At 44.4% G+C, this 19,531-nt stretch overlaps 1 protein-coding gene across 3 annotated transcripts in view; it reads left to right on the top strand.

The window, feature by feature from the left end:
* The window catches only part of CNTFR (ciliary neurotrophic factor receptor), a 549,220-nt gene that overhangs the window by 212,390 nt on the left and 317,299 nt on the right, over window positions 1–19,531 (top strand). For 2 of the 3 annotated variants that reach the window (XM_042448841.1, XM_042448838.1), the window contains exon 1: window positions 13,918–14,056. The exons of the other annotated variant lie outside the window; for it this stretch is intronic. In XM_042448841.1, coding sequence (XP_042304775.1) covers window positions 14,045–14,056 — 12 coding nt within the window. In that variant the 5' untranslated portion in view covers window positions 13,918–14,044. Of the gene's footprint in view, window positions 1–13,917; window positions 14,057–19,531 lie in introns of those variants that run through there. 3 annotated transcript variants of the gene reach the window in all.

Here is a 19,531-nt window from a genome sequence, read left to right as displayed (position 1 = left end):
GGAACAGAAATCTTTTAGTCTGGAGAAGAATGAGGTGTCACTGCTCCAAAATATTTGAACCCATACCATCAAACTACATGTTTTTATTATACTATGCAACTGAAATTGATTTAGTCCTGACAACATTGTTATGCTGGGCACAACTTTCATCTTCTGAAAGAAAGGCTTTCTCAACCTGCTAAAGCTTATATTGTCTGGACTGAAGTTAGCCGGTACATGACATTTGACATCTCCCATGATTCTGCATGCCCAGTTCTTCTTCCACAGCCTCGGACTGAAAGCAGACATGTTGCTTCTGATAAAAATGTCCAACCACTTTCAGTGTCCCCTTCACATTTTCTGGGGTTAGGGTCATAAGACTTTCCCAGGAAAGTGGAAAATATATATATATTAACCTGAGAGAACACCTATCTAAGAATTTCAGTGTCCTTTAATGCAAGTCTGTGATCACTATCTGCAAGAAAGTAACCAGACAATTATGCTGGAGGACCTACAAATGCCTAGAGAAGTGTTTTCTCTGGGAATCTCTAGATCCTCCAGAGCAGGTCTATGGTCAACATCTGCCAGAAGGTGATCAGAGAATCGTATCAGTGGGGTGGTGAATCTGCTCTTGATTTCAGTCCAAACATTAAGAGATGCATTGCAAAGTGCTGAACCTATTTTGGAGCATAAGTTTCAGCTCTTTGAAGAATTCCTTTGAATGTTCAGCAGAAGCAAAATCTGAACCTGGGACAACCTTTGTGGTTTCTTAGCCTCATGGCCACTGGAATGTTGCTAGCTAAGGCAGTTCCTCTCTTGGCAAGAGGAAGGGAAAACCTGATTTTCACAGGAATCCCAGAATTGCAGGTTTTGAAAGTTTTCCAAAGGTGGATGACTTAACCTCTCATTGATGCAGGAAATCCACAGATAAAGCATCCCTGAAAGGCATCCATCCAATCTTTGTTTAAAAAAAAACCTCCAGTAAAGGGCAGTCTGTCATCTTCTGTAAGATGAGTGTGAAAGGGATTAAACTGGGGTGGAAGAGAATGTTCTTTTGCAACCCACATTTACAGGGGTTTGGGCTCCTTAGTGCCTCAGGCCTCCTTGCATCTCCCCACCTGCCTCTTCCCTGCTCTGACTCCAGCCATCGACCACTGGATGCCCTGCAAGTTCATCAGAGCTAAGCTATCATCTGCTCATTAATTTATTTTTTGCATTTTGCCATTGTGCGGAGCCGGCAATCGATAATGCAGCCAAGTGTCAATGTTATTAATTCACAAACAAACAACACCCAAGGCTGATGGGAAGTCAGAGGAATGTCAATTTTTCTGTGCCGGTGTTATTACAGGTGGCCTTCAAGGCGGGTTTTATTTAGTGAATCGAGGCCACCAGAGACTGTTCCGTCTTTGGCTAGAAGAAGGAGAAGGAATTCAAGAGAAGAGCGGCCATGGCTGATTGTAAAATAATAAAATAATAAATCGTTTATTTATAGCCCGCCTTTCCTTGAGATCAAGGCAGGTTACAGCATCATGACAACAACAACGATAAATATAAACAGTGTAAGAACACACTTTAAAAACAGAATTAAAAACACAGAATTAAAACCATACAAAAACTAGCCAAAGTGCAGGTGCAAAAAGGAGGGGGGGAAGCTTGTTTGAAGAGAAAGGTTTTGAGTCTTTTCCTAAATTGGTCGAGGGAGAGGGTCGAGCGGAGCTCTTCGGGAAGTGAATTCCATAACTGCGGGGCTGAGGTTGAAAACGCCTTCTGTGCAGTCATAGAGTGTTTCGAAGGAGGAACCCTCAGAAGTTGCTTCCCGGCTGACCTGAGTGTGCGAGGCGGATTATATGGGGAGAGGCGGTCCTCCAAGTACCCTGGGCCCAAGCCATTTAGGGCTTTATCGGTTATAACCAACACCATCTATTGCGCCTGGAAGCGAATAGGCAGCCAATGTAGATCTTGCAGAACAGGTGTTATATGGCTGGACCTGGAGCATCCAGTGACCAGTCTGGCTGCCATGTTCTGCACTAATTGAAGCTTCCGGGTTTGGTACAAAGATTGTCCCATGTAGAGCGCGTTACAGAAATCCAGCCGAGAGGTTACCAGAGCACATACCACCGTTTCCAGGTCCCCCTGGCCCAGGTAGGGTCGCAGCTGGCGTATCAACCGAAGCTGGTAACATGTACTCCTGACTGTTGCATCCACCTGAGATGTAAGGTGGAGTGACGAGTCCAGGAGCACCCCCAGACTGCGAACAGAGTCCTTCAGGGGAAGTGTGACCCCATTTAGGACAGGTGGACAAATCTCCAAACCAGGACCCAGGGATCCTATCACAAGTACTTCCATTTTCTCTGGATTCAGTCTGAGTCTGTTTTCCCTCATCCAGCCCATTACTGACTCCAGATAGGCGTCTAGAGGAGAGATGCCATCCCTGGTCACTGCATCAGTCGGAGACGCAGAGAAACATATTTGGGTGTCATCAGTGTACTGATAACACTGCACCCCATGTCTCTGGATGATCTCTCCCAGCGGTTTCATGTAAATGTTAAATAGCATGGGGGACAGAATGGCTCCTTGAGGGACACCAGATGTAAGGGCCCTCTTATCAGAGCACACTCCCCCAGCTGCACCATCTGTGTTGCTTATCTGTGGAGATGGATGGACGGAGGTGGGATCTGGTGGGAGAAAAAGAAGAATCAAGGATATTTGATCATTCAGTACATAAATCCACTATTAGTGGGGTGGAAGAAAATCCCACAAGTCTCCACACCACCCCAAGCAAAGTTTGGCTGGAATCTTCTTGTGTGTGTAATTCCTATGATGCACTTTCACAGTACTATATTCTCCAGCTGTCCCAATTTGGCAGCTACAGTCCTGATTGATCCTCTAACAACTTACTTTTCCAGATGATTTTAAAATGCCTTCCACTGCATCCACGCTGCAGAAATAATCCATGTTGACATCACTTTTGTCAGGAAATGACATTGGTGTGGCCACTAGGGGGAGCTGTTGTGCAGATAATTTACAGTTCCAGTGGCAGCTAATGTGTCAGCATTCAAACAGGGCATCATCGGAATGTCGATGTAACTGTCAACTGTCAGTTCTCAACTGTCACTGAGTGAGACAGTTAGTGCCTGAGTGTGGGCTGTGTCTGTTACTGAGAGGCATGTCAGGGATGATGGGAGTTGTAGCTCTTCACCTCTGGCTCGAACTCACCACCTTGTTACGCACCGGCGCTGACCAGTTTTGGCCAGTGGTTATAGCTTAGCAAGAGTTACAGAGAACAGGCTGAAGACCCTGACAAACTCTCCAAGCCTTCTCACTCTTGGTTCCACAGAAGTCTTCACACTTCTTCAGGATCCAGCTGGTTCTTGTAGCTTCACCCAAGACACCAGACAACTCAGTAGTCTTAAATAAAAGATCTACTTTATTCTACTATATACAGCTCCAAAACTATCCAACACAACTCCACTACTATCCACAACTACTACCCACAAAATACATTGGGATTCATAGCCATTATTATAGTCATTGCAAAATACCACCCACTCTTGTCTGTTTTCACCCAGTGGGCGTGTACAACTATTTTCATTGGTTCTCTTGGTTCATCCCATAATTAATGATTTCATCATCTCAGCCTTGTCCACTTAACAATTCTCAGGTGTGTTCAATTATCCACTTTGCATTTCTGTCCTTGGCATTTAGGACTTGTTAATTACACTACCTTTCACACCTGTGTGACTTCTAATTGCTTTTGCTGAGTCATCCTGACTCTCACATACATGTTTTATTTCATTCACTGTATATCCCATGTTGCTTTTTCCTTAACAAGGCAGTGAGATGGTTGTGTATTAATGTGGCTGCCTCAGAGGTTGTGTTATTGTTGGTTGGAGTAAATAATGTGTATTAGAGACGGATGTCCAATACACTGTGTATATCTATGTTGTAAACACTGCAAAGGAAGATTAAAGCCCTCGTTTAGAGTGAAGACTTGTAAGAGTCATTATTAGTTGAAGACATCTTCACAGATTCCTTCTTCTTGGCATCCTGTCGACGTGGTTGAACTCTGCAGGTGGTCGTGGTGGACACTGTGCGTCATTTCCATAGGTCCCAACAAGGGTTATGGGCGCAGCACTCAGGCCACAACAACTTTAACTACCATGGCTGAATGCTATGGAATTCTGGGAATTGTAGTTTGTTGAGGGACCAGAGCCCTCTAATAGAGAAGGCCAAATGTCTCACAAAACTACAATTCCTAGAATTCCATAGCATTCAGCCATGGGCGATAAAGTGACGTCAGACTGGATCATTTCTGCAGTGCTGATGCAGCCTTCATTTCTCTCTCTCTCATCCTCTTCCTTTTTTGTCCTATTTGGAAAAACAGCTAAAAGTAGCTGAATGCAATTGAATAAGATCTTCTCCAAAGTGCACCCATTTGGATATAAAAATGAGACCCTCCTTAAGCCAATTGTATAAATAAAAGAGACCAAATGGTTGCAATTTGGGTTAATCCTCATTCACAGTATTCTCATCTGTGAAATGGTTACACATTTTCTATAACATTCCCTGCATGTTTAATTTCACATCTACATAACGCATGCATGCAAAAGGGCTGTAGGGCTTGCTGAGGTTGAGCACCAACCAAGGAAGCCCAGTTTCATTACTTTCTGGTTTCAGCATCTCAGAAAAGCATCTCAGAAAAGCAAAGCAGTAGCAGTCTTTCAATTGCTGCAAATGCTTCCACCCACTTGCACAAAGATTTGCGTGCAACATATACACCCTGAGAGGTGTCCCTACTACCTTTGGCACAATCAATGGCACAATGGTGCAGTGTAGTGCGACTGTGTATGAGTGTGTTGATCACACTGTGGAAGCGCTGAACAGGAGCTTAGCTCCAATAACTCTATCTCAAGTATTCCAGTCTTCATGGGAACTTTGCAAAGCAATTGTCAAGTAAAAGTAAGGAAATGAAAAACTCACCAGGAAGAGAATGCTATTGAAATTCTAAAACATCCCACCCTGACACCCAGAGTTTGCACACAGCGGACCCAACTGAAGTTTGATTTCAGAGCTGTGAGACATAGGTTAGAAGGGTTTCGCTGGAGGTTTTTGCCTCAGGTCACTGGTCCAGTCCACAGAGACTAATTTCCGTAGTTTCCGCCTCACTTCAGGAGAAAATGAATATTTCTTTGCAGTTTCCATCTGCTTTTTGCACATCTCAGAGGGTTCCAGGGAATTATTCTGTACGCAGAAATCTACGTGTTGTATCTCATAGGATCATAGAGTTGGAAGAGACACCTGGGGCCATCCATTCCAACCCCTTTCTATCATGCAGGAAGACACCATCAAAGCCCTCACTGTGACAGATGGACATTCAGCCTCTGTTTACAAACCTCCAAAGAAGGAGTGTGAAAGTGGGGGGAAATGCAAATAAATAAACAGTACTTTTTTGATCTGAGAGAACACCTCTCTATAAATTTCTGGGTCCTCCAGCACAACTCTGTGGTCAACATCTGCCAGAATTTAACCATAGGATCATGTTGCAGGATCTACAAATGCCTAGAGAAGTGTTTTCTCTAGGAATCTTTCAATCCTCCATTGCAACGCTATGATCAACTTCCAGCAGAATTTCTCTGGAGGACCTAAAGAGAGCATATTAATCAAATCTGCAAAAGTCACAGCCACAAATGAGGAGGGACGAGTGTAGTACCTTACATTTCTTCCTGTAAAAACTGCTCTGGTGGCGCAGTGGTTAAATGCCTGTACTGCAGCCATTCACTCAAAACCACAAGGTTGCGAGTTCAAGACCAGCAAAAGGGCCCAAGCTCGACTCAGGCTTGCATCCTTCCGAGGAGGGAGCTAAAATGAGTACCCAGACTGTTGGGGGCAAATTAGCTCACTTGCTAATTAGCTTACTTGCTGTTCACCGCTATGATCTTTGGAATAGCGGTATATAAATAAAACAAATTATTATTATTATTATTATTATTTTCTCTAAAGGAAATGTGTTTTCTGTACAAAACGCACATCTCCTTGTGCACAAAATGTATCTGTAGTTCTGCACAAAAGAATTCTCAGGGCATTTTGAGGTGTGCAAATGTGAGAAGAATATTGCACAGAAGTCTTGCTACTATCCTTCCTTAGCTGGGACACAACTAATAGTGACTGCTAGCGATAGCAAATACATTTCTATATCAGGCTCACAATGATGAGTGGGGGGTAAACCAGGATGCTGTTTTTCTTTTCTTTTAGGAGGGTAACTGCTTTCATTCAGGTAGTGTTCTAGACATGTTTGCAAAGAGGCTTCCTGGTTTTTCTCTGAATCTTGCAAGGTCAGGCTGTGTAGCTGGAATTTCTTAGCATGATATTTGGACAAGAGTTACCTCTTGATTTGTAAAAGATCAGAACAAAATCAGGAGCTGCGATTTGAAATTTGGGGTGGGGAGGACTATGAGACTCAACAAGAGGGAGTTGCTTGAAAAGGAAGCAGCTATAATTGTTGTTGTTATCGATTGTTGTTGTAAAGAACAGTGCCAAGATGTTCTTTCATGCCTCTGGCTTACATTTGGAGCATATGAATTTCTCAGTGTGGGTCTGGTTGTAATTAGCTGGCAGTGAGAATTGGTGGCTGGTGGCGCAGAGCCAAGGGGGTCACAGGTGTTGTGGTTAGTGGATTGCAAGCGAATGCCTAACCAAATGCACTTCCACATCTGTCTGCATGCTCAACACACCTTTGTATTCATGTGCACTCTGTGTGCATATTAGTGTTCATACACAATGAATAAGCATGCACAATGGAGCCATGTGAACATTTGGCAACTCTGAACTAAATGCAGCCATTCCGCACTGGACAAAAATACCCAACCGCCTCTATAGGGAAACTTGTGAAAGTGTGAGATAAAAACATGATTCTGACCCAATCTGAAACACAGGATGGGGTTGGAGCCATGGAACAACCCTAACAATATCCTCACAACAATACATTTCATCTCCATTAATTTAATCATCTCCACAGAAAGAAGCAGCTGGGGTACAGAGAATCATAGAGTTCAAGAGACCTCATGGAGGTTTAATCCTTCTACCGTGCAGGAAGGCACAGTCCAAGTACTCCTTGTGACAGATGGACATCCAGTCTCTGTTTCAAAACAGCCCACAAAGAAGGAGACTCCACCACTCTCCAAGGCAGAGTCTTCTACTGTCAAACAGCTCTAAATGTCAGGAAGGTCTTTCTAAAGTTGAATCTCTTTGCCTGTATTTTCTTGCTCAGGGGCATCCCATCCTTGCTGTCTTGGGCAGAAGAGGATGGCAGCAGCACAATGATGGGTTCCAATGGGGTGAGACCCTCCCTCCCATCTGTATCTCAATCACAGGAGATCCATAGATAGAATAATAGAATCATAGAGTTGGAAGAAACCCCAAGGGCCATCCAGAACCCTCTGCCATGCAGGAACTCACAATCAAGGCATCCCTAACAGATGGCAATCCAGCCTCTTTTTAAAGACCTCCAAAGAAGGAGACTCCTCCACTCTCTGAGGAAGGAGTGTGTTCCACTATCAAACAGCCCTTACTGTCAGGAGGTTCCTCATAATGTTGAGCTGGAATCTGTTTTCCTGTAGCTTCATTCCATTGTTCCAGGTCCTGTTCTCTGGAGCAGCAGGAAACAAGCTTGCTCCATCTTCAGTGTGACACCCCTTCAAATATTTAAACAGGGCTATCATATCACCTCTTAACCTTCTCTTCTCCAGGCTAAACATCCCCAGCTCCCTAAGTCTCTCCTCATAGGGCTCCATGGTTTCCAGACCTTTCACCATTTTAGTCGCCCTCCTTTGGATATGCTCCAGTTTCTCAACATCCTTTTTGAATTGTGGTGCCCAGAATTGGACACAATATTCCAAGCGAGGCCTGACCAAGGCAGAATAGAGTTGCACTATTACTTCCCTTGACCTAGACACTATACTTCTATTGAAGCAGCCTAAAATTGCATTGGCCTTTTTAGCTGCCACATCACACTGTTGACTTATGTTCAACCTGTGGTCTACTAGACCTCCTAGATCCCTTTCACACATGTAGTCCCGTTCAGCCAGGTGACCCCCATCCTATATCTGTTCATTTCATTTTTCTGCCCTAAGTGCAGTACCTTACATTTCTCCGTGTTGAATTTCATTTTATTAGCTTTGGCCCAGCTTTCTAGTTTATTCAGGTAATTCTGAATTTTGATCCTGTCCTCTGGAGTATTAGCTATTCCTCCTAATTTGGTGTGATCTGCAAATTTGATGAATATGCCCCCAATTCTGTCCTCCAAGTCATAGATAAAGATGTTGAATAGCACTGGGCCCAGGACAGAGCCCTGTGGGACTCCACTGGTCACTTCTCTCCAGGATGAAGAGGAGCCATTGTTGAGAACCCTTTGGGTTCGGCCGGTCAACCAATTACAAATCCACCTAACAGTTGATGACCACATGAGTTACTGCACTGGGCGACACCTACCTTTGTGACACCATTGCTTCCATCCCCAAATTTCTAGCATGGCAGTAATTTAAAACTTCCATTCAGAAATTAGAAATACAGTTTAGGCATCCAAAGAAAAGGGACAGCAAACTACTTGAGGGAATGCGAATGGGAGAAATATAGGAGTTGAAGGTGTTGACAATTTTCAGTGTCTCACACTGTGCAATGTTAGAAATATGGAGACGAGGAAATAATCATTCCAGAGGCAGAATTCCTGTTGAGGTGGCAATGCCTTCATTTTGCCCCTTGCCCTTGTAGCGACACCTCTGTCTCAGTCATAACCAAACATGCCTCTCCCTGCAAGGTAGCCGTTCAAGCAAGAGGCTGAAACTGACAGTTGAAATGGATTGGTTGCTCTATCTAGGCAGGCGTCTTCATTAATTTTCCAATTTGGAAGGAGGCTTTCAGATGCCAGAGACAAAAATACAATTGAAATTTGTCGACATTTCCCCCTCCAAATTGGTCATGCCTCCTGCTTATAAGCTGTTAGTATTTGCAAAGAGGACAGAGAGGTTTCTGAGCTAGTTCCTCTACTTTCTCTCCTAGTTCAGCCAAGGAGAAATGAGGATAAAAACAAGGAAGGAACTACTTCTTTTCTTGCTCCATCTTTCTTCATTTAATTCTGCTCAAACTAGGGATGTAATTATTTGATAATTTTCTTCTTGGAAGAAGTAATGAATAACCTCTAGCCATTTTCTTCCTGCTGTGAGGACTTCTTAGGAAACTGCATAGTTTTTGAAGACTTGTTCTGCACAAAATTCGAACATGGCATTTTTTGTGCACAAAACAGCAGTTTCTATCTAGAAAATAATATTTCTGTGTAGAGAAATTGTTTTCTGTGCAGAGAATGCTCTTTCCTGAGTACAAAATTATGTAGCTGGGAACTTACTCTATTCAAAATTTGCAGATGGTGGGTTTTGGAGGGTGGCAAAGAGAACAGCAATTCTAGTGCAGAAAACAACATTTGTTGTGCTTTTTGTGCAGAAAATGTTTTCTGATACATAGAAACTTCTTTATTCTGTGCATAAACCAAACACACACACACACACACAGCCAAGTGCAAATTTTACATAGAATTAGTCCCGAACTGCAAAGATTCTTGAGAGTCCAGGTTTTTCCTGACAGGGTTTTCCAACACTCAAGAAGCATGTTATTCAGTATTTTTTCTCAGATATTTCCAAATAATAGTTTCATCCATAGCACAAATTACATCCAATGTCCTCCTCTATCTACAGGGCAGAAGCGAACGCTCTCATGGAACAATCCACCTAATAGGCCTCATTGCAGAGGGAATTCCTGTACTGTTGGCTGCCACCTCCTCTCTCTCTCTCTCTCTCTCTCTCTCTCTCTCTCTCTGTTTCCAAAACAGCAGTTTATTCAATATATGAAACACATCACCAGCAAGGCCAGGCCCTGTGTTTGCAAGCTCAGCTTCAGCCTGATGTTTGACTTTGCAACAGTTGTTGGTATTTTGCCACATCCCAAGTTTGCAATGTACCGTGTGATGTGTTTCTCATCCAGTTCTTAAGAAACACAGGGAACACATTTCTCCCTTTCCCAGTTGCCTTGGGGAGGTGTAATTCTCCCTTTTTAATGCAAGGGTCTGCCAGGAGGTGCAAAACAAGGTATAATTAAATTTCAGATGGTCCTGGAAACAAGGAGCTGTGCACAAAATGGCAAAGCAAAATTAATCAGGGAAAACTGAAGTATTTCTATCCCTAATCATGAGCTATTTTTCTTCTTTTAAAAAATGGGTAGGTGATGGAAGTAAACTGACCACTTCAGGCAATGACTCCAGCCTTCTGTAGGATAAGGAACTGAGGAGAAACCTCAGATGCTGAGAGAGGCAGGGATGTTTAGCTTATTGAAGAGGGAGCTGGGAGATGATACAAGACCCATCGTCAGATATCCAAAGGACAGATGGAACAAGCTCATTTTATGCTGGCACCCTTTCACACTACACAATTATAGCACTTTTATCCCACTTTAATTGTCCTTAGGGCTCCATTCTATGGGATCTTGCAGGTTAATGAGGGATACTTAGCATTCTCCTCTAGAGCTTCACCAAACTGCATATCCCAGGACTAAATGGGAGGTAAGCATTGCAGTTAAAGTGGAATCACGGCGCTATAACTGAGTGGTGAGAAAGGGCCCAACCAACTGCTTAAAATTTCAAGGGGAAAAACAAAAGAATCTGACCAAGTGTTAGGAAGAATTTCCTGATGGCAGCCTTTTGAAAGTGGAGCCAACAGCTTCAGAAGATGGTGGGTTCTCTTTGTTGGAGGTTTTACAGCAAAGCTTGGACAGCCACCTTTCCATGACGCTTTAGCGATAGATTCCTTTACTGGCAAGGGACTGCACTTGGTGGTGTAGTGTTAGCACACTCTGCATCCTCATGCTGTATACGGGACTCTTCATATTTTCACATCTAGAGCATATTTTCACATCATGTTTGAAGAGGTCACAGTCTTTGAAACACAGGGAAACTTCCCATGGGAAAGGAATGTGGCCCCGAAGATATGTAGAGGAACTAGGCTGTTGTTGTGTGCCTTCAAGTCATTTCCGACTTATGGCCACCCTAAGGTGGGGATTTCTGGACAAGATTTGTTCAGAGGAGGTTTGCCATTGCCTTCCTCTGAGGCTGAGAGAGTGTCTCTTGCCCATGGTCACCCAGTGGGTTTCATGGCTGAACTGGGAATTGAACCCTGGTCTCCAGAGTCATAGCCCAACACTCACATCACCACCCACAAAACTAGGTAATGACAAGAAAAAAGCTGATCACTCCTTCCTGCCCCAGTTATATCTTGCACCAAGAGATAAGAGGGCTCATTGCACCAAGGCTAGTAAGTCCATTTTCCTATCCACTCCCTGCCATGTTCCCAGACACCTTCCCTCTCCAGCTATCCTAGGGTGGTCCTAAATCCAATCACTGTTTTGTCAATCTGAAGTTAAAACCATCAGTCATTGTCCAATCCCATTATTGGTTTCATGAGAAGACCATCAGGTCTTTGTTACAAAATGTCACCAAGTATCCCTAGGGGCTGGATATAAAGTATAAGGCATACCAGGTGTTCATTCCTTCTCAAGTGTCACCCACTGCGGTTCACACTCCCAGCAGCCCCCCCCCCCCAATGATGCCCCTGGTCCCAGCAGCAGATCATTCCCAGAAAGCCCAAGAACTGCCTGTCCTGGAAGCATTTGGTCAGTGAAGAAATGCCTTGCAACCTGACCACAGACAGGGGCACCACCCCAGTTTTGCTCCTTCACAGCTCCAGAGGACTATGTCTCTGTGGCTTCTACTTTGGGCAGCTGGAATTAACATCTCATCACTCCCTGTCAGCTTAGAGCCTGGTTATTTGGGGGAGTGGATCTTGCCATTTAGGGCAGTGGACCCCCAAAACAGCATTTTCAAATGTCCTCAAATACTTTTTAATGTTTCTCCAGCTGAAAATAGAGAGGGTGTTTTAGGCGGTTGCCGGAGGTTAGATGAGAAAGGTTCATTGAGCTTTCTGGAGGGCACACTGGACTCCCCAAAATTGTGACACCCAGAGGCTACCCAATTTCTCTCCCATGATTTGTGATACAGCAAAACCAATGGATTCCTCTGTTAATTGAGATTTTGCTGAGCTGTGCAGTCATTTCTGGACCAGCAGAAGTGAGTTCTTAGCCCAGGGGAAATTACATTGAAGGGGTTTGCTACTTTCCTCTACCTTCTCTGGACTTCTTGCAGCCAACCCTTCCCAGAGGTTCCCCAGGATTTCACTGAATGCACTACAATTTCCAAAGTGAGCTGCAATCCTCCTGTAGATCCCTGGCCTGGGCAAGGCATTAGAAAACCTGAGAGGCTCTTCCTTGGGGGAAGCCTGACAGAAGTTTTCCATTTTCTGTATTTCTAGGATTTTTCCAAAACAACCCCATCCTCCCCTCCACCTTCCCAGTTCCCCGGCTGCTGAAAACCTCTGTTCTGCTCACGGACTCACTTGGCACTGACCTCTAGCTCCCCTCGAGGAGGAGTCCGCTTTGCCTTGTTAAATCCTTTCACTTTCCGCTACTTAAACGGAGACTGGCCAAAGGAAAATGTCAGTCTGGATCCTGGGGGGAATAGGCCTCAGAGCAAGCAAGGCTGCAAGTGTGTCAGGATCTCTCCTCCAGAGACAGGAGAGAACCAGTTCACTTCAGGCATTGCTAAGAGTCAGTCCCAGACTGCTTTGCACAACAAGAGCTAAGCTACACTTTAGAAATAAAGCAGTTTGACACCACTTTAACTGTCATGGCTGCATCCAGTGGAATCCTGGGACTTGTAGCTTGATAAGGCTGGATGGCCATTTGTCAGGGGTGCTCCAGTTGTGTGTTCTTGCATGGCACAATGGGGTTGGACTGGATGGCCCTTGGCGTCTCTTCCAACTCTATGATTCTATAAGGTATTCATCCTGGTCTGTCAGAGAGCTCTGATGCCTCACCAAACTACAAATCCCAGGATTCTATAGGATAGAATCATGGCAGTTAAAGTGGCGTCAATTTATTTCTGCAGTGTGGGTACGCTCTCAGTTTTCTGGCAAGGATAGGCTTTGGCAATGGTACCGCAGGGGACTACAGCACCCAGAATCCTACAACCAGGATGCAAGGTCACAAACTGCAACACTAAAACCATCTTTACCTACTTTTTTGGGGGGAGGAGTATTTTACAAGTCTCCTGGGCTTCTGCCACACTGCACAGCTAATGCAAATTGATACTACTTGAACTGCCATGGTACCGTCCTGTGGCATCTTGGGATTGTAGTTTGTTGTGGTACTAGAGCTCAATATTACACCAAACTAAAAATCACAGAATTCCATAGTATGGAGCCATGGCACTTAAAGTAGTGTCAAACGGCATTAATTCTGGAGTGTAGATGCAGCCCTGGAAGCCTAGAGAAAATCTCCTTCAAGCTAAGGAATTCCCCATTGAGTTTTCTATCCCCAGATGTTCAGAAAGTTCTTTTTTTAGGACTCCCAGAATCCCCAGACAATGTGCCCATTCTGTTGCCATTTTGGCTTCTATTCCTGGAATAGGAGCCATATCCAAAAATATTTTTTAAAGAAATTTCCCAAGCTCTGCCCATCTTTTACAGCCTTTCTGATAGGACTTCTGTCCCTCAGCCACACTAGGGAGAAGGTTTGTAGGGCTGTTTTTTCTTTCTTTTTGAGCCTCCAAGCCTTTGGCTTTCAGTAATTTGTCTATTAAATCCTTCCTGAACTGTCCTTTCGTAATGTTTGTCTTACATGGAGCAATGACTGACATGTTGGCTTGGGGAATCTCATGGTCAATGGCAGCAGGGCCATGTTTGCTAATGAATGTCATCTTATGAAACTACACCAGATACTTGTGATGCTCCACCTATTCCCAGCAGGACCTCCCTGGTGAGCATGGTCCATTGGCCAGGACTCTTGGTCTGGGTGAGGCTTATACTCCATGAAAACAGTGAAATAATCCCCATTTGAGAGTCAAGCGGGAATAAAAATAAATAAAGCCCCAGTGAGATTCTGACTAGGCAGTCCTCTTCTGGCTAGGAAGACAATGAAGGTTCAGGTAAGCCTGACTATGGGTCTACAAGGCAATGGTGCAAGCAGGGGCTGGTTGACTTGTGTCCTCCTCTCCCACATGGAAAGGATATTCACTCTATTCCTTTCCAAGCGGAAAGAAAACCTGGTCAGGAAAAAGCAACACAAAAGCGATAATTTTGTGCCATTTTCACTAAGTACTGAGGTGAGAGGAACAGCATTGGGGCTTGGATATGGTTAGCCTGGGGAAGAGAAGACTGGGGGTATATCTACACTGCAGAAATAATGCATTTCGACACCACTTTAACTACCATGGCTCAATGCTCTGGCATTCTGGGGTTGGTAGTTTTGCGAGATCTTTAACCTTTCCTGATGAAGAGTTCTGGGGCCACAACAAACTACAAAGCCCAGGATGCATGGACCATGGCCATTAAAGGGGTGTTAAACTGCACGAATTCTGCAGTGCAGATTAGACTTCAGAGCTGGAAGGGACCACAACTGTACAACTCTGGCTCTTAAAACAGTGAAATAGTCTCCTTAAGAAGGTAGTGCAATCTCCTTCAATGGAGTTTTTAAAACAGATTGGATATCTATTGGTATCAGAGATGCTTTACTAGTGATTTGTTGTACTAGCAGTCCTGGGCTTGACTAGGTTGCCTTTGCGGGTACCTTTCAGCTCTATGATTCTGTGATCTTGTCAGCCCCAGATTGTGTGCAAATGTGTACCAAGAGCCAACACACTTGGCTTCAGGAACTGAAACGGGAGAGATTTCACATACTTTAATCTGGGATTTTTCCTGCTGCTCTTTAAGCAAAAGAGAATGTTTTGTGAAACTGGCAGTCTCAGATACAGCCCAGGCTGGGAGGGGAGGGAAAAGGGGTTTTTGTCTATTTGGGCTGGGGAGCTGATAGGTGATTTATTTCCGCTATGGGAAGCCCAACCACCTCACAGGAAACCTCTTCTGTTTCCCGAGATGGTGACATTTTGCCCCATCCACCTTCTCGCTTGCTCCCCACATTTCCTTCCTTCAGGCTGCTTCTCAGCACAAGTCCTAGAACAGTGCTTAATATTATTACACCTCAGAAGCAGAAGCAATTTAGGCTCACATCTGCTTGCAATCTGGAGGCAGGGAAGCCTTGTCTCTCTCACTTGGTTCCTTGCACAACAATAGTGCAGGGCTGACTTGCTGGCTCCATGTCAGCAGATGATGGCCTTTTCCTGAGCCAACTCTTCAGCCAAGGGAAAGAAAAAGGGACCATGCTTGGGTGGAGGAAGGACTGGAGGAACCTCTTTGCAGGTGGCATGCATGGCTGACCCTCCCTAAAAGTCCTCCCTACCTGAGGCACCAGCATGTAGTGTTAATCTGGAGGAAATGGGTAAGTGGGTTGAGACTTGGGTTGACAGAGAGAGAGAGAGAGACATGTGCACACATACACTTTAATCCACACAGCAACCTAGGCTGCATTAATAGATTCTAGGCTGCATCAACAGGAGTATAGTGTCTAGATCAAGGAAGTAAGAGTGCTACTCTATTTTGCTTTGGTCAGGCCTCACCTGGAATACTGTGTCCAGTTCTGAGCACCACAATTTAAAAAGGATGTTGACAAGCTGGAGCAATTCCATAGAAATCATAGAGTTGGAAGAAACCACAAGGACCATTCAGTCCAGAGGAGGGCCACCAAAATGGTGGAGGATTTGAAAACAATGAAGCCCTCTGAGGAGAGATTTAGGGAGCTAGGTATGTTCAGCCTGGAGAAGAGACAGTTAAGAGGTGATATGATGGCCCTGTTAAGTATTTGAAGAGGTGTCAAACTGATGATGGAGTAGGATTGTTTTCTGCAGCCCCAAAGAATAGGACTCATAGCAGTGGACTCAAATTAGAGGAAAAGAGATTCCACATCATTAAGAAGAACCTCCTGTCAGTAAGAGTTCCTGCATGGCTGGGGGTTGGACTGGATGGCCCTTGAGGTCTCTTCCAAATCTATGATTTTAACCCCAAGAGGTAGGGAGCAGTTGAGAGATGGCAACAGGGCTGAGCACCAACACACCTCTTGACAGATCCCTGAAATAGACTGAAGTCCTCGATTTTAGCACACTTTAAATGCATGAGAAGATCAGCCTTCAAGACACCTGTTGATTTATGGTGACCCTATGAAATTAATATGATTTTCTTTCCAAGGAACATTCAGAAGTAGTTTTGCCAGTATCTTCCTCTGCAATATCGCCTACAGCATCTGGCATTCCCAACCATGTTTCAGAGGAGTATCCCATCCAAAAATCCCATTGTGCCTTTATGGTATTTAGGAATGTGTGTGTATTTGCCTTCATGTTACCTGTCCACTTATGGTGACCCCATGAATTTCATATGGCTTTCTTTGGAGGGAATGGTTCTGCCAGTTCCTTCCTCTGAAATTCATCCCACAGCACCTGGTATTTGTTGACAGTCTGCCTTCCAAGTACTAACCAGGGCCAACCATGCTTAGCTTCCAAGATCAGATGGGATCTGGAGCCTTGGGGAATGTATGCCCTTTGACATCCTTAGGAGCACTTAATTCTGCCAGGGATGAATCTGGATGTCACATACAGAGAGCTTCTTGAAGCAGGAGCTTTTGACAGTTGATACACAATGGGTTGCGTCCGCAGAGCCCACTATGGAGGCAGAGGGGCAAGCCAGACCTTTTCCAGTGTCTTAATTAGAGCTTGGAGAAGCCTCTTTTCTTCATGACAGTTCTTGGAATTTCTCAGCTAGGATGGATGCTGAGATGAGTAGAAGACCCAAAAATAGAGTCCTTTGTGGAGGATGGGGAGCTATATTGACTATTGCACAACATGAGAACATACTATATTATCTCTCAGTTCAGCAGGGACAGTCCCAATTAGTCCTGTGTCATCCCATTTTTTCTGCTGCTTTTATAATGTCCCGGTTTTCTCTCCTCCTACTGGCCTCCCTTGTCCTCAACTTACTTCAGTTGCTGCAAAATGAACTCAAAGTGCAAAATGATGAATCAACTCAGTCAGGAGAGAGGAAAATAGAGGGTGGATTCTCGCCCTTCCCAGGTAGCTCAAGCAAAAGCAAACTTTTGCAGCCTCTTCTGGCTTATATGTATAATAGCTTTTGTCCCCTTTACTGCACTTGGATGTTATCCCTGCTTTCATATGTGAAGTGTTGGAAGGTATGAAATATGGCAGTCATTCCTTTAAAGGGGAATTGTCCCCTTCCTGCACCTTGTCCAACTCTGCAATTACCTCTGCAAATATTGCTCTACCCACCTCAGTGTCTTCAACAACAAAAAATTGCACAATCCAGTAGACTTTCCAAGACAAAGTTCCATCATAAGTTGTGGCCTGGATTTCTCTCCCACACAGAGTACTTTGATACCTTGATTTTGCATTTTTGCTGATGAGCCAGTCAAAGAACCATGGCTGGAAGACTGTCCTCAAATCATGCTCAGCCTACTGAAATTCTGATCAGGAAAGGCATCGCTCTGAGAACATTTTTTTAAAGGGATCTATTCAGAACATCATTGTATCTCTTTTTATCTGCACATCAACTGCACACTTCAGCTCTTCAATGGTGCTTTTCTTTCTTTTGCCCTCTTCACCACACTCTGTTATTTTCTTTCTTTCTTTTAATCAAGATGCACTTAATCCTATGAGTGGTCCAAAGTAGTACAGCCCACTTGTACAATGACTAGGTCTAGGGAGATGTTAGTAGAATTCAAAGGCAGAGCTGTGTTAGTCTGGAAAATTAGAACAGTAGTCTTTGAACAAAAGAACTACAAAGGAAGATTGGAAAGAGCAATAGCAGAGCTGAAATGTTTGCAGAGACTCCAGTTCACCAACAGTGGGATGAACAGAGACAGTGGTTTCCTGGCACACTACACACATTTCAATATTATGTAACTTCCCATCCTGATCCTTGGCCATCACAATCCCCTCTCTGTCTCCCATACTACAATCAGATACTCATTCATATGGCTATCTATCCTCCTTGGCTGTAGGCAACATCCTTCCTCCTGCCTTTGTCCCCCCAATTACCATCATTAAAATTGAACTTGCCACTTCATCTCCAGACCCACAAAGTTTTGCATTTCTATTGACATTCTCACACAGAATTGGGCCTATATATGTCTGTCTCTTGACTCTCCACTCCAAACATGCATCTGAGGAAGTAGGCTCAAATCTACAAAAGCTTGTGCTTGCAACTTTTTCTTTCCATTCGTCTCAAAGATGCTACAAGATCCCTCTCCATAGGGACATGCTAGAACTGCTCTGACAATTGCCCTGGCTTAATCAAAGGGGCAACTCTCCTTCTGGAGGTGATAGTGGTGCTGTGTGGATTTTTTGATGGGCACCAATGCAGTTCTGGGCTGCATCAACAGGAGCATAGTGTCCCAGTCGAGGGAATTAGAAAAGATTTAAGATTTCTCACCTGGAATTCAACATCAATATCTGAGCATCACAGTTTAAGAAGGATGGTGACAAGCTGGAAGGTGTCCAGAGAAGGATGACCAAGCCTGAGTCTACACTGCAAAACTGATGCAGTTAATTTTAATTAATGCAGCTACACTGCTTTAACTGCCATGACTCAATGCTATGAAATTTTGGATTTGTAATTAGGTGATATATTTTAGCCTTCTCTGTCAGAGAGCTCTGGTGCCATCACAAACTACAAATCCCAGAATGCCATAGCATGGAGCTATGGCAATTAAAGCAGAGTCAAACTACATTATTTCTGCAGTGCAGATGCAGGCCAAGATGGTCAAAGGTCTGGAAACAAAACCTTATGAGGAACAGCTTAGAGAGCCTGAAATGTTCCTATCCTGGATATTCCATTTGCAAAAAAGGACAAGAAACTTATTTAAGAGAGGGTGGGTTTCTGGGAAAAGTCCACAGAGGAATTAACCCCTTTCTCATATTATGCCTTCACTCCCACCCCATGGAGCAGGACTGAGGTAGAGAATGTGCACACCAGAGCCAGATATATCTTAGCCTTTCCATGATTGTCCCTGAAGTCCCATACAAGAACAGGAATGCAATCCACAGTTGATCGCATAATATGTCATTCGCAAAAAGTGTGTGTGTGTGGGGAGGATAAGGTTCACTAGGATTATATTTACCTTTTTTGGAGAAGGCAAGAACACTCTGGGTAGGTGGATGGATGTGTCCTTCAACAACTATTTCCCCAACCCAGTTGTGACTTGGTTTGCATTTGCAAAGAAAGATTTGTGTATGCATGTCCGTGTGTTGCTGTGCAGGCTTGCACTCCAGGAATTCGGTGAACCTGGGCTGAGGTTCCTTTGGGGACATGGACTAAGGGGAAGATGGATTGCAAAGGACAAGGGAGCCAAGAGAAATGTGCACTCGGTCCTTGTGATTGCTGCATCTTTTGTCAGGCAGCTCACGAGGGATGGGCCCACTGGGAAGAACAGCCCCGACTGTGAGTCATCTGCACTGGCTCCGGGAAACGTTCCCCTTGCTGGCTTACGTGCCTCTGCTAGG

The sequence above is a fragment of the Sceloporus undulatus genome, chromosome 2, assembly GCF_019175285.1.
Source record: "Sceloporus undulatus isolate JIND9_A2432 ecotype Alabama chromosome 2, SceUnd_v1.1, whole genome shotgun sequence".
NCBI lineage: Eukaryota > Metazoa > Chordata > Lepidosauria > Squamata > Phrynosomatidae > Sceloporus > Sceloporus undulatus.
The sequence above is the reverse complement of the archived record's forward strand: the minus strand, read 5'-3'. Positions and strand labels throughout refer to the sequence as shown.